The following is a 13,275-nucleotide window of genomic DNA, read 5'->3' as shown; positions in this document are numbered from 1 at the left end:
ACCTTTTGTGAAAGTGTTTACTTGATATTTGGACTTCAGGCTTCACACATTATACACTTCATGTCTACATTTTGTCAATTATTACTAAAACATGACAAAACATTTCTATTTTAACGATGTGTTTACATAGATTGTTGTAGACATGGAACACACATGAAATGCATGTGTTCCAAATAATATAGTATTTATAAAAGGTGTCAATTTGCTTAACTTCTCACTCTATACAAATCTAAGCAACTGACACACAAGTAAACAGACTTGAGCCGAGAAAACTGTGCAGCGGTGGGGGGATGTGATGATAGCAGGCTGCTTGCTTATCGACACATTTACAAGACAAAAGATGCTGACGGAGAGATGCCAAGGGATTTAAGGTGGGACAGATTTACGAGTTTTTTCGTAGGCTTTGGTAAAAACACATTCAACAGGTGTCTCTTCTTGATTCTCTCTCTGCACTGCTTCTCCTGCAAGGCGAGTGTTGTCTGACTCTTCTCCTGGCTCCGACTTGCCTGGACAAGGTAGTGTGGATGCTTTTATTGTGGACCCTGAAGTACTTCCGGTGTCCCGAAGGTGGGGCTTAGGAATACTTCCAGGTCCGTTTGAAGTCCCACAAAGTAGGGCCCTCCAGCCCCCTTGGGGCCTCCTGGCGGCACCTACAGAGCCCAACAGGGGTTGCCCCAAAGAACTACAAGTCCCATGATGCCCCGTGGGTATCTGCTGTGGTATTGTGGCCCAGGGATGTTGCCACCTAGTGTATGGGGCGGACAATAACCTGGATATATTGATCTCCACAGTCCTTCCATGTTATTGCCGTCCCTGCTATGTAAGATGTCCAAGTCAAGTCCAGATGGGACACTGTTTCTCATGTGTTGTCCTTCATATTTCATAGATTCAGAACTCACAAACAAAAATAAAATGACACACAACTAGACATCCTCAAAAGTATATCACTTATAGTAATACAGCAAACTTTGTAAATGCATGCATGTATGAATTTTGTGATGGCAATCATACCTCATTTAAGATGTAATATATACAGTACTGTTCCCTTACATCTGTAGCATTTAATTTTCATTATTTTGTGTGGAAAAAGTCCTGTTTACAACTGGATGTCCAGCTTATCTCAGTTATATGTGAGAAGATCCCTGACTGTTTTCAAGAATGACTCTTGTTCTACTGTCTCCTACAGTATTAAAATTCTTATAAACTTACCAAAATCCTGTCAAAAGCAGAAGGGGTTCCTCCTCTTTGCACATGTCCTAGGATTGTCACCCGGGTATCAAAACCCAGACATTTCACAACCAGCTACAAAAGAGGAAGGTTACACTTTTTACACTTTTTTAAAGAATAATGTATTCAATGCACTCATTTAATGAAACAGGCAAGAAATGCTTGAAGAATAATTTAATAGAACTTAGATCAGTGGAGTCTTTAGGAACTGTAGCAAATGTGCACATGGATTTTATCATAAGTGATGCTCAGCCAGTCAATGGCTTTAACCCCTTTACTGTGCCATAATATTAATTTAATAATTTTTAAACGACCTTTTAGCCAGTCTCATTATGCATTTACTGTTAAGTGCCTGCACTTTTAACATACACTTTAAGGAAACAAATGTGTGTCAAGTGCCAATCCAGAATATCCATTGATTTTGCTGTTTGGATTGGATTTTTTTTTTTTTTTTACAAAACTTCAACCATTTTAACCGACAACTGCAATTCTAACATAGGAACATGGTTTTTGATTTTCATTTTTGGTTAGAAATTTACATCCATGGCTTTGTCTTATATTTACATTTACGTATTAGCACAACTGTTTCAACTGTCACTGTGCAGATTAGAACTGCTAGAAATTGAATTCTGAAAATCATTCTATATGTACAAAATGGAGGGTGAGAAGTTTAGCTTTGAGAGACATGGAATGTGTAAATAATTATAACAAGTTAAATGTAATTTGCACTGCCCTAAGATCTATCAGCTTTACAAAATGTATTTGAGTGGGGAAAAGTATGAAAGATACAGTGTTTCCCCCTGAAAACTATGATGATTTTGTGACAGGTAGTGGGGCAGAGGTAAATCCAATAAGCAATTAAATAATAGCCAAAATAAACAAATAATGTAAAGAATGCCATTTTACGGCATTGAATTGAATTGCAATAAAAAGAATGCCTACAAAAAAGGCACATACATTTTTCATAAATTATAATCAAAATTGACATACTCATAAAAAATTAGCCATACATAACAACAAACTTTCAAACTTATTATAATATGTAGGACATCAGAACACTTTGCACTTAAGATAAACTATTGAAAAGTGATCTGACGATAGATTTACATCTCAGAACAACTCGCAAACAGTTTAGAAAAGAGGCATGTCACATTTAAGAGCTACAGCTGCTAAAATCACTAGAGTTGTCACCTTAAATTAATCGAAGTCATTACTAATAACAAGATTGTTCTTAAGTTTTCACACTGTTTCCAAGTTACGTCACACTGTATGAACAGCTCAAGGTTAGGGTTATTTTAGAAGTCAATCAACATATAGAATGGCAGAATAAGAAAAGGGGAACATTGCCAAAGAAAACAAATAAATACCATAGAAAACTTGGTTCCAGTGCCCCCCCCCCTTGAAAATTTGTTAAATTAATTTAATTGCAAGACTGAATGTAAAAATGCTTTTGCCCTTTCTCCTGTGTCGGCAGCTATTGACTATTGGATTGGTGACTGAATTTAGTGGGAGGCTGTCCTGCTAATTTAAATGGTAGGAGAAACAGTCTACTATACACTATAATAAAACGCTAATGTCTGTTTGTGTGTGTGTGTGTGTACTTGTCCGGTCCATTCAATGGTTAATTTTGCTTTGGTGATGCAATCAACAAAGGAAGTGCTGAACAAGAGAGGTTGAAGCACACAATCATAGGTAAAGGCATAGGAGGCATACTGAGAGTCCCCTTCAAAGACCGCAAGTATAAAAGTGTACAGGAGGTGAGCAAAACACCTTAAGATGAGTGTTTGAGTCTGATAAGCTGGTTTTAATGAAATGAGATCGAGAAGGAGGTTTGGACACAAGCAGATACCAAGGAAAGTCACAACGAGGAATGTAGAAAAGTAAACGTAGGGTAAGAGATATGACATTTTTTTTATTTTATTCTATTAGATGTCTTCGACAAGTAATGTGGCTAGTGTAATAGAAGGGAGCACTGAGAATCCTTTATATTAATGAATATTGAAGACACAAGTTGCTCTTTCTATTGTCAGGTAATTTGGACAGAATAACAGACAGTCAATACCAATAGAAATGAGGATGGGAGGAAGTTGAAAAGAAAATATTTCATCCAGTATTTGTATGGAGTTTTAGCTTTCACTATCAGCCCAAGAGCTGCTGCTGATTAACTGGTCCAAAAGAACTCTATGAACTGTATGCACAGTTAGATTCCATATTGTGCTCACTGCTGCTATATCACTATGTGATGTCTCCAAAAAGTAGGTTTTAAATGTGATGAATGGGCATTTCCAATATCTGCAATTTATTGATTTTTAATGTAATCAGTTCTGACCTGTCATTGTTTACACGTCTTAAACAACTATTATCATACACTGATCATTTCTGTATTATCTATATCTATTATTTATTATTTATTTATTATATTACATATCTTACACATCGATATTGCTGCTACTTCTTTGTCTTGTCTTTGCACAATGTCTTGTCTTGTTTGTGTTTTAATTTTAATTTAAATTTTAAATTTAAATTTTAATTTAAATTTTAATTCTATTTTTAAATTATTATTTGCACGTCATGTTGTTACACTGTGGACCCTGAGCTTCGCAATTTCGTCTATCTGTATACTTGTATATGGTTGAGATGACAATAAAGTTCACTTTGACTTTTTGACTTTTGTAATACAAAAATATGTGCATTCAAAATAATACCTAGTCAGTTCTATACTATCAAAATAAGAAAGGCTATCAAAATATATATGCACAGGAAAGACATTAAATCCAAATCTGTTCCCAGTATGAAACCGCATCTCTGGACACTAATACAGCAAATTAATAACAGTATGTAAATTTAGAAGTGCACATCAGAGTTTGCTACTCATTATTACTACTCAACTATATTAGTCAAATGCGCTTAATGGTAACTGCATTTTGATCACTCTTTGGGACTACTTAATCTTGAATTTATTTAAATCCTGAAAATCAGGTCTTCTTAGCTTGCAAAAATAAGACATAAAACATCACCAATGGTCACTTATTTAAATGACTAACGTTTTCATTCTTGCATTAAATTTGGATATACTGTAGCAGTGTTTAAAGAAAGTGCTGATCATAAAAAAACAATACAAAGACTTGTGTCTGTAACTGATTAGCAAGCTCTGAAAATGCTTCACTACAATTACTTACTTCACTTGAACATTTGACATTTACACAGTACATGTATACATTTTTTTTCATAAACACACAGTAAAGAAAACACAGTTGCTTTTATATTCAGAATAACAAAACATTGAAGATTAAATCAAGTGGCATGCATACTGCAGGCTACATTAAATGCAGCCTTAAAGTGATTTAAAAGTACTATTTGTGTCACACACTTATAGACAAAAAAATGAAAGCTTGAAGACAAGTATGTAGCCTGCGGTACACTGTCTTACACATGCACCTCCACAACCTCTTTCCCTCAGAAACAGTGGGAAGCTTTCCCACGATAAAGACTTTGAAACAGGACAGGAAGAAGCAAGCAGGACCAAGTACTATGCACGTGTATAGTTCAACTCCTGCAGGACCGCATGCAAACTTCAACATGCTTATGACACTTTGAATGGAGAAATTCTATAAATTAGGTGTTATGTTCTAAATTGAATAAAACAGAGTAAAGAAAAAAGTCTGATGATCTGAATTAGAGTTTCCTTCTAAAATGTATATATGACATGCTGAGCAAATTTATTGCACTAAATGCAGGCACTAAAGGAGTAGAATTTGCTCTACAATATTTTATCAATATGTCAATGCCACTGTTTATAATAAAGAATGAGAAAAAGAATGAATGATTGAGAGGAATTTTCATCTACCAAGGGGTTTTGTTAAAATATTTTCATTCACAGCAACAGTCAAACCTTAATGTGTTAATATTTTTTGAAATTAAGATATAGGCAATTCATCAAAGTATAAGTATACTATTGATGGTAAACTATAATGAATAATTTCAGAAAAATTAATAATTTAGGCATGAAAGAACAACTACAACAAAACTAACAGCTACTGTACTTCAATTTTAATTCTTACTGATTCTTTTCTTTCTCATTGCACAGTTCATGTGAGCTCTCTGTAACGGTTTAGGTTTAAAATTATATTCAGAACTAGTGCGATACAGATAGATCGATAGAGAGATAGTCAGGGTCATTGTTATCATGTTTACAGACAGAAGTCCTTACTAGACAGATATACAATTGTTTATTGATCCAAAAGTAGAAATTCACAGTTTAGGGCTAAACCGTGATTAAAAACAACAAATTTCTGTGCAGTTGAACTCACATCAGTAAAAAGCAAATTACAGAAAAAGCACATAAAAGCAAGCAAATCTGAAACGTAAGCTAAAAGCAACAGTGACCAAGCCATTCCTACCACAGCAAGAGCCAATATCCCACAGGCAGTAATGTAGGGAGTGCGGACAAAGTGGTGGTCAGTGCAGGAGCTGTCCTACCAGGTAGTGAATACAGTACTTACGTCCTTAATATGTTCTGAGGTAATAGATTTGTTGTTAGAATCAATCGCTCCTTCTGATACAATAATGATATTCAGCCTTTTCTTTCGCGCACGGTTCTATGAGAATAAAAACAAATAACAACACAACAAAAATTTTGCATAGGCTTCAAAAGATGGAATTCCATTCTGCTGGAATAGTTTCTGACCCCATACATAATTTAACAACTGTTGTGGTATTTTTCTTTGGTGGTAAAAATGGTCTACTTGATTAATGAAATATCTCATCTTACGTAAAACTTAATTCTTTTTAAAATTTAACATGGGATCAAAACTATTCTGCAATCCTGGTCCATACTTTGTGTCACCTGATGCTTTATCACATTCAGGTACTCACATCTTTGACAATATTAGAAGTAATAGCTTTTCCATGTCTGTCAATGGCTCCTTCAGCAACTATGATAATGTTCAACCGTGAACCACGAGAACGGCTCTACATAACAAGGAAAAACAAAACACTGCAAGAATAAAAGGCTTCCTTTTGAAACAAACAAGAGGGAAAGCCTCTAGTCAAACCCATAATAAAAGTGGTCCATTTTCCAATGAAACTAATGCCATGAGCTCCGATGGGTGCTAGCAAATGAAAACAAAGACTTCAATAATAGTTATTTAATACATTAATACAAAACACACGCTTAGTTTGCATTGAAAGTTCTTGGTAGCTTTTTTAGCGGTCTTACATAACACCTCTTTTAAAGTAATACTCCACACAAAAATGATATTTTTATATGTTATTTGCCTTTTGTCTATGGTTGTAAACGCCAGACCAGAGCAAACCATAACAAAATCGTCCATGAAAAAAATCTCACTTTACTTATGTCACCTAATCCACATGACAAGGTATCCAGTCTTATCCTCACAATGTTCCAAACACATGTATCTTTATTAAAATATTGTTAAATAAACCACCTCCAGCAAATGCTCTTGTCAATACATATGGAATGTGAACCAGTGTTTAAACTTCACACCTGCTTCCTGTCATTAGATTTATATTGATATTTACACTGCAGACATGTCTCCCATCATTTCATTTATATTCATAACAACAGAAGTGAGGCACAGCTACCTCGGGATTATTCAGCAGCAGTCTGTTAACCTGCATGGCTGAACAGACCTTACGCTTATTTAAGCATCTCACATATACACAAGTAAGAGTCATATTATCTTCCTGATAACGTTTTCGCTCACTCCTCTTTAACCCACAGTGTTAACCAGTGAATAAGATGTTTATTGTATGAACTCCTGAGCCACGGAGGGGGTCTTCAATTCAAATAGTTGGGTGCATCTAGGCATATTTCATTTTTGTTCTTGTAAGCATTTTCTGGAAGTGGTTTATTTACCAATATTTTAGTAAAAATACATGTGTTTGGGGTGTTGTGAGCAACAACTGGATGACAACATTTTTTCATGGACTTTTCAATATTGTTTGCTGTTATCCAGCACTGGCCAGAAACTTTGCTATCTCGATTCTGCATTAAAATACAAGATTAAAACGTTTACTTGGCCATCACCACAAATAACATAGGGTAAATAATACATAAAAAATATTATTTTTGGTGGAGCATTTCTCTAAAGCTCCATGTTTCATAACAAATGTACTAATTGGAGCTATATACTGTATTTAATTCAAACATCATCAACATGCACATTTTAATGATAATGATAAAACTGGTTTATAACTGATTAATCTGTATATGTTTGTTTCAAATTCTTTATTACATACTTTTAAAAAATTGATAAAATTTAACACTATAATACAGAATTGTAGCAACCTACATAATCTATATACAAAAAAAAATTCTTTAAATTGAAGTACATTCATCAAATACCTCTGATAGTTTTGTACACATCAGGTCTTCCCATCCGTCTGCTGGCGGCATTTCCGGAATAAAAACCCAATCTGCCCCACAAGCTAATGCACTAACAAGTGCCAAGTACCTGCAAAAAAGTGGCACCAGGCTTATTAAGTGGGATTGGTAAAGGCCAGGCTTATCTTGGGATCGCATTATTTGCACTGAACTGACAACTTGTCATTATATATTAAGAATTTAAATGTCTACAATTAACCTAATTCTTCAGTGGTATAATCAAACAATCCAAAACCACTTTCTAATTCTTTTTTGTATTTCTGAAAATGGGAGTTAAGAAACCAAATTCTGTGAACCCAGAATATGTTTTATTTTAACATCATTCTTGCAAAGCCTACATGCATATCAACCTCTGTCTCCACAGACTGGTATATACACGTGTGTTCTTATGATAACTGTGGGTCTCTCTCGCTCTTTGGTGAAAGTCTGCAGGAAATCACTCTCATTTAGCGACTATGATGCTACTTTTGCCTCCAGTAACATCCAGATATATAGAATCCCCTCCGTATCAGTTAAAAATGAGAACAATAGGACATTATAAAGATTTTGCCCAAAAAAGGTAATTCAGCCTATTGCTATCCACCTAATTTCACCACAATAACATCAAAATGATTTTTGAAGGTTCGTAAAGCCATACTCTCTCTCTGCTTGTTAATCTATTCCAAGCATCTATGGATACTTGGTGAAACTAGTCACATATCAGAATGTAATATTTATCAGTGACTATTATTTAAGCACACACCACTGCACAAGCAGCAAACCCATTGTGGAAATAACTAAACATAAAAAATATGGAAGTGAGTCTGTTCATATTTTTTGGTAGGTTCAAGGTACTGTACTGTACATTGACAATAAGGTAAACGGTATGTTTTTGCACTTCAAAAAGACCATAGAAAAATCTTGGCTGAAAAAAACATGCATGTTCAAATCTAGAGACATTCATCTATACAATGCAATAACAATCATCAAAGTAATGATGTGATTTAGAAAGATTCTATATAAAACCAGACAGATCAATACATGACCATTTTCCTTTTAAGCATAACAAAACAGAACATTAGAAATATCAGAAATAAAGCCTTACCCACAGTGTCTTCCCATAACTTCCAAAACAAATGTCCTTTGGTGGCTGATTGAAAAATAAATAAATCAGTCAATAAAGACAAGGCAAAGCTTTTTAGTAAGAATTCAAACCTCAGACAAGCAAGATTCACTGTTCTTTTCATCATAGGTTTTATATAAAATGGGAAACAAAGAAAAGGAACAGAAACTCTTTTCTCCTCTAATATATCTATTGTATTTGGGAAAGCTGTCAACTATTGTATATATGAGTTATAACACTCATGTCCAACTGAGAAAGGTAATAGTGAATACAGTACAAAGCAAATTTTAACCCAAGATAAATCAAATCAGTATGAACCAGTTATACACAAGTCAAATTTCATTCACTAGCAACTGGAAAATTTGAGATACATTGTGATTACCAGATATATTTGTTTTCTTTTCAGACTTTAGTTAACCTATTATGTGTATGCCTGGTGCCTATAATTTTTCTTAACACATAATGTTAACATATACAGAAAAACAACACATATAATTTGGGTCTTGCATTTTAAAATGCCATATTTCAGAACCAACCTTAACTTAAATGAAATAAATATAGCAGTCTTATCACACTGAACACCTTAATTAGGCACAGGGTCATGCCATGAAAAGAATGAATTGCCTGCCTTCACCCCTAAATGGTTTGGTTTTGCTGAACTGGTGTATCATAGTCACCCTCCCCCCCCTTCCCTACTTCCTCTGAGTGGCTCTGTGATATTTCAGTCGACTAAGGTTGCTAATTCTGTTGTCTGGCTGACAGTACCACTAGTTTTACTATAGCCTAATCTGTAACCCACTCAAGTATCTTTCTGCTCTGCCTCTACATTAGTTAGTCATTACTTTAGCAGAAAGATAGATAGATAGATAGATAGAGATGAATGTCACAGTATCTTTAAACGCTGTGATAAAAGTCTCTAATCCTTCCCATGACCAAACCCTTTAAAGACTGCATCAATGAGCTCTTACTCATAGGCAGAATGACTGTGGTAGATTTGCTCATTAACAATAACTACACAATAAAAAGTTATCAGGCAAGCATTACCCATTGCCTGATTTTTTTCCACACTGAGATGATAGTGCTATGGCTCTGTGCTTTTGAAAAGAATTGGAAGCTGAGTTAAGATTTGCTACTTGATAACACGTTATTGTACATAGATATTTGTGGATGCTTAAAATTCTCTGTAGTTTGATACACATATAATGCTAACAAGAGGTATCGTGGTGCAGTGTTAGCACTGATGCCTAACAGACACACTCTTCCAGGAAGTTTAATATTTACTCAGTTCTGAATGCGTTTTTTTTTTCTGTGGGTATTTCTGTTTTGCTATACAACTCAATAATACTGTATGTTTGTTAACTTAATTGGTTAACATAAATTGTCAAAGTATGTGTGACCTGTGTGTGCACTGATGTAGACTGGTGTCTTATGAAGGGTTGAGGCTACTAGAATTGACCCCTGACTGTGGACTAAGTGGATTGGATGATGGGTGGACAGATGGAAGGACAAATTCAATAATGCATAAGCTGTTTAATAAAATAGTACCTGCACCTCCTGTCTATCTCTGGATTATCAGAAATTATCCTATATAAAAACGGACAACAGGAGTTGTCTTATCTATACAGGGTGGTCCAGATCTAATTATGCAACTGTTCGACTGACAAGCGTCTCTCCGCCATTTTGGAATGCAGGGCAGGTGCTGCCATCTATCAGCAACAAAAAGAATTTTAAGTGAAATCTCTATGTGCAGGGCAGGTGCTGTGAATTCTCTGTGTAATAAACTTAGTAAATTATAGCATAATGAAAGTTGTACAATTAGATCTGGACCACCCTATATTAGCTGTAACTTTGGGAAAACATGTATAAATACTGTAAATTCACAGGCTCTAATAAAATAAGAGAATTATAAGCTATACATTAGTGAAACTAAATAAACTTCAAATTGGAAATTCATTATTTGTATTTCACCTGGACTCCAATTTACAATTCTGATGAATATCATGAAGTAGTACACTGCTTTACAGTATCATTCATAAACCACATTCAGTCCTTGTTCAAGTCAGGCTTTGACTCTTTAATCAGATATGTGAATAAGAACACAATATGAAAGACGTGTAACTCAGCAAAATGCATTCATGATTCATCCATCTACCCACTGCCCACCCCACTAACCAAATTAAGGGTCACAAAAAGTTGGTGCTTATCCTAATAACACTGAATACAATTTGGGAAACAACCCTGGGTATGGTTCCAGACTACTATAGGTCACACCTATGTTCATTCAAACTGAGCCAGTTTATAGTGACTAATCAGCCTCATGTGCATATCTTTGGGATGCGGGTTCAAACTGAAGTAAATGGATAATGGTCTACAGGGGCAGAGAGAGAACATAAATCCACAAAGGCAGAGAGCCAGGGCCAAGACCTGGACCCAGAACCGTCCTGCTATTTGCATTCATGACATGCTTCAGGAAAAACATAATGTGAAAAAACTATATTTCTTCATTGTTTAATCCTCCATTAGAAAGGTGACTTTATTTATATAATACAAATGCATTGGTCAAAATAATATTTTCACTGTAGTTTGTACTCTCTCTACTATGACACTACATTGAAAGACAATTTTATTTTTTTCATTTTCTATGATTAGTTATAAACATGACATTTTCCTGATATTTATAAACTGTCACCCAGTTAGCAAGTTCCATTTGTGGTTGTGCTGTAATGTTACCGTGTAATTCAGATTTAGCGGAGGCAGCCCACAGCCTAATATTTACATTCCAACTGGCATATTCTGGAAAGTGAAAAGTAATATGAGAAGATGCCAAACAGTTAGGAGTTCTTCTTAACAGCAGTAATGAAGGGTGTGAAAAAGAAGCAGCTGCCTGTTGCTATATGATTTATTATTTGTCCTAAGTGAGAATCTCATTATCATATCCACAACTCACCTCTGTGCAGTGGTCATGATTGCATCTACAACCTCAATGATTCGGTGCAGAGCAGAGTCTGTGCCAATAGTCATGTCTGTTCCACAGAAATCATTATCAATGGATCCTACCATCCCCACAATGTTCAAATGAGAGTACTTCAGAACGGCTTCATTGTCGATTTTTCCTGAATGATTATGAAAATGGGAAAATTGCTATAAGCTTAAATATAACATATAAAGTTTGATTTCACAAACTGACAAAACACATGTTGTGCATTATTATGAATACTATTAATTCCTGTGTCAGAGTTAAGGCAAAACACACATTTTAATGACACATTTTAATGGTCAAAGCAGAATAATTATTAAACATTCATAACTATATAAAAAATGGAAAAATATATGCATTGTCCAAAGAAGACAGGTCAAACCACAGAAAATTATTTGAGGAACTGTAATTCAAGCAAGGTTTCCTAAAAGCTGGTAAAAAGCAACCATTCCTAAAACAGCAATATAGAAAATGTGGCCTTATTGCATAAAATACAATACTAAAAAACATGTTTTTCTATTGCCATGATATGCCTTATAATTGTATTTTCTTCTGACAATTCCTTAGTCTCTTAAATTTATTTTAACATTATTTCCAGGCTTTTGAACACCAAGGAATCTATTGGTTACATATGTTTTTTATTTCAATGAGTTTTGAACAATGATGAAAAGTTACATTCTTTCGCTACGCCATGTAGTTTTGCCATTGGGCACTGCCATTTTTTGTTGACAGCAGTCAACAAAAATTGCATAGTCTATTACTAGGTCATTGCTACAGTATACCCATTACAATGTCATTGCTAGGCAAGACGAACAGGAGTGTGTGACATCATTATTCCAAAGACATACAGTCAGCATTGTATACTTCCTGGTCACCAGAGATTGCGGATTCTTCCTACAAAAACAATAGTGTTTTTTCGTTTTAATATATTCTGGTTATGATGTATCCTTCTGTTCCCTTATTAATTATCTTCTAGTCCATTTGGATCTGGTTATGTGTTCCCAATTTGACTACGATTTTTCCACACTGTTACCCCACTACATTTCTTGGTTCATGTCCTGAGCTTTGTTTACTTTATTCATATCTTTATGGTTATGAACCTTATTTGCAGCCTCTCCTGGTTCTACTTCCATTCTAAACTGCTGTCACCCAGTGCAGGTAGTCCAACTGTATGCAGATATGTAGGGAAAAATCATATCACTTTCATTCAGTATTTTTTTTTCCTATATTTTATTGTAAGGGTTATGGAAGATGATGATCTGCTGTGGTGACCCCTAACGGGGGCAACCGAAAGAGGAAGAAGAAAATTTTATTGTAAGGCTGATTCTACTCTGTTGAGTGACCCCTGTGGCACGCGGCTGGGGGTAGTACCCAGCCGGGACGCCCAGGAAGACCGGAGGAGGGCTTGTGCCTCCTCCAAACCTCGAGGGGCCGACCGTCCTGGATCCTTTGGGGGCCACGGGTACAGAGCTGGGAAGCTCAACCCTGTAGGGACCCGTGGTCACCGCCAGGGGGCGCCCCCATGCCTGGAGAGCCCTGGACCCCAGCACTTCCGCCACACCA

At 35.5% G+C, this 13,275-nt stretch overlaps 2 protein-coding genes across 6 annotated transcripts in view; one reads left to right on the top strand and one right to left on the bottom strand.

Annotated features, from left to right (window-relative positions):
• Positions 1 to 13,275, top strand: part of pitrm1 (pitrilysin metallopeptidase 1) — an 827,899-nt gene that overhangs the window by 125,443 nt on the left and 689,181 nt on the right. The gene's annotated exons all lie outside the window — the stretch shown is intronic.
• Positions 1 to 13,275, bottom strand: part of pfkpa (phosphofructokinase, platelet a) — a 116,480-nt gene that overhangs the window by 53,916 nt on the left and 49,289 nt on the right. For 3 of the 5 annotated variants that reach the window (XM_051929333.1, XM_051929334.1, XM_028804102.2), the window contains 5 exons: positions 11,683 to 11,848; positions 8,718 to 8,762; positions 7,595 to 7,703; positions 5,730 to 5,825; positions 1,210 to 1,302 (listed from right to left, as the gene is read on the bottom strand). In XM_051929333.1, coding sequence (XP_051785293.1) covers positions 1,210 to 1,302; positions 5,730 to 5,825; positions 7,595 to 7,703; positions 8,718 to 8,762; positions 11,683 to 11,848 — 509 coding nt within the window. Of the gene's footprint in view, positions 1 to 1,209; positions 1,303 to 5,729; positions 5,826 to 6,102; positions 6,199 to 7,594; positions 7,704 to 8,717; positions 8,763 to 11,682; positions 11,849 to 13,275 lie in introns of all 5 variants that reach the window. The other 2 variants (XM_028804104.2, XM_028804105.2) reach the window with 1 other exon arrangement.

The sequence above is a fragment of the Erpetoichthys calabaricus genome, chromosome 6 (assembly GCF_900747795.2).
Source record: "Erpetoichthys calabaricus chromosome 6, fErpCal1.3, whole genome shotgun sequence".
NCBI classification, from domain to species: Eukaryota; Metazoa; Chordata; class Cladistia; order Polypteriformes; family Polypteridae; genus Erpetoichthys; species Erpetoichthys calabaricus.
This window is presented reverse-complemented; position numbering and strand designations above follow the sequence as displayed.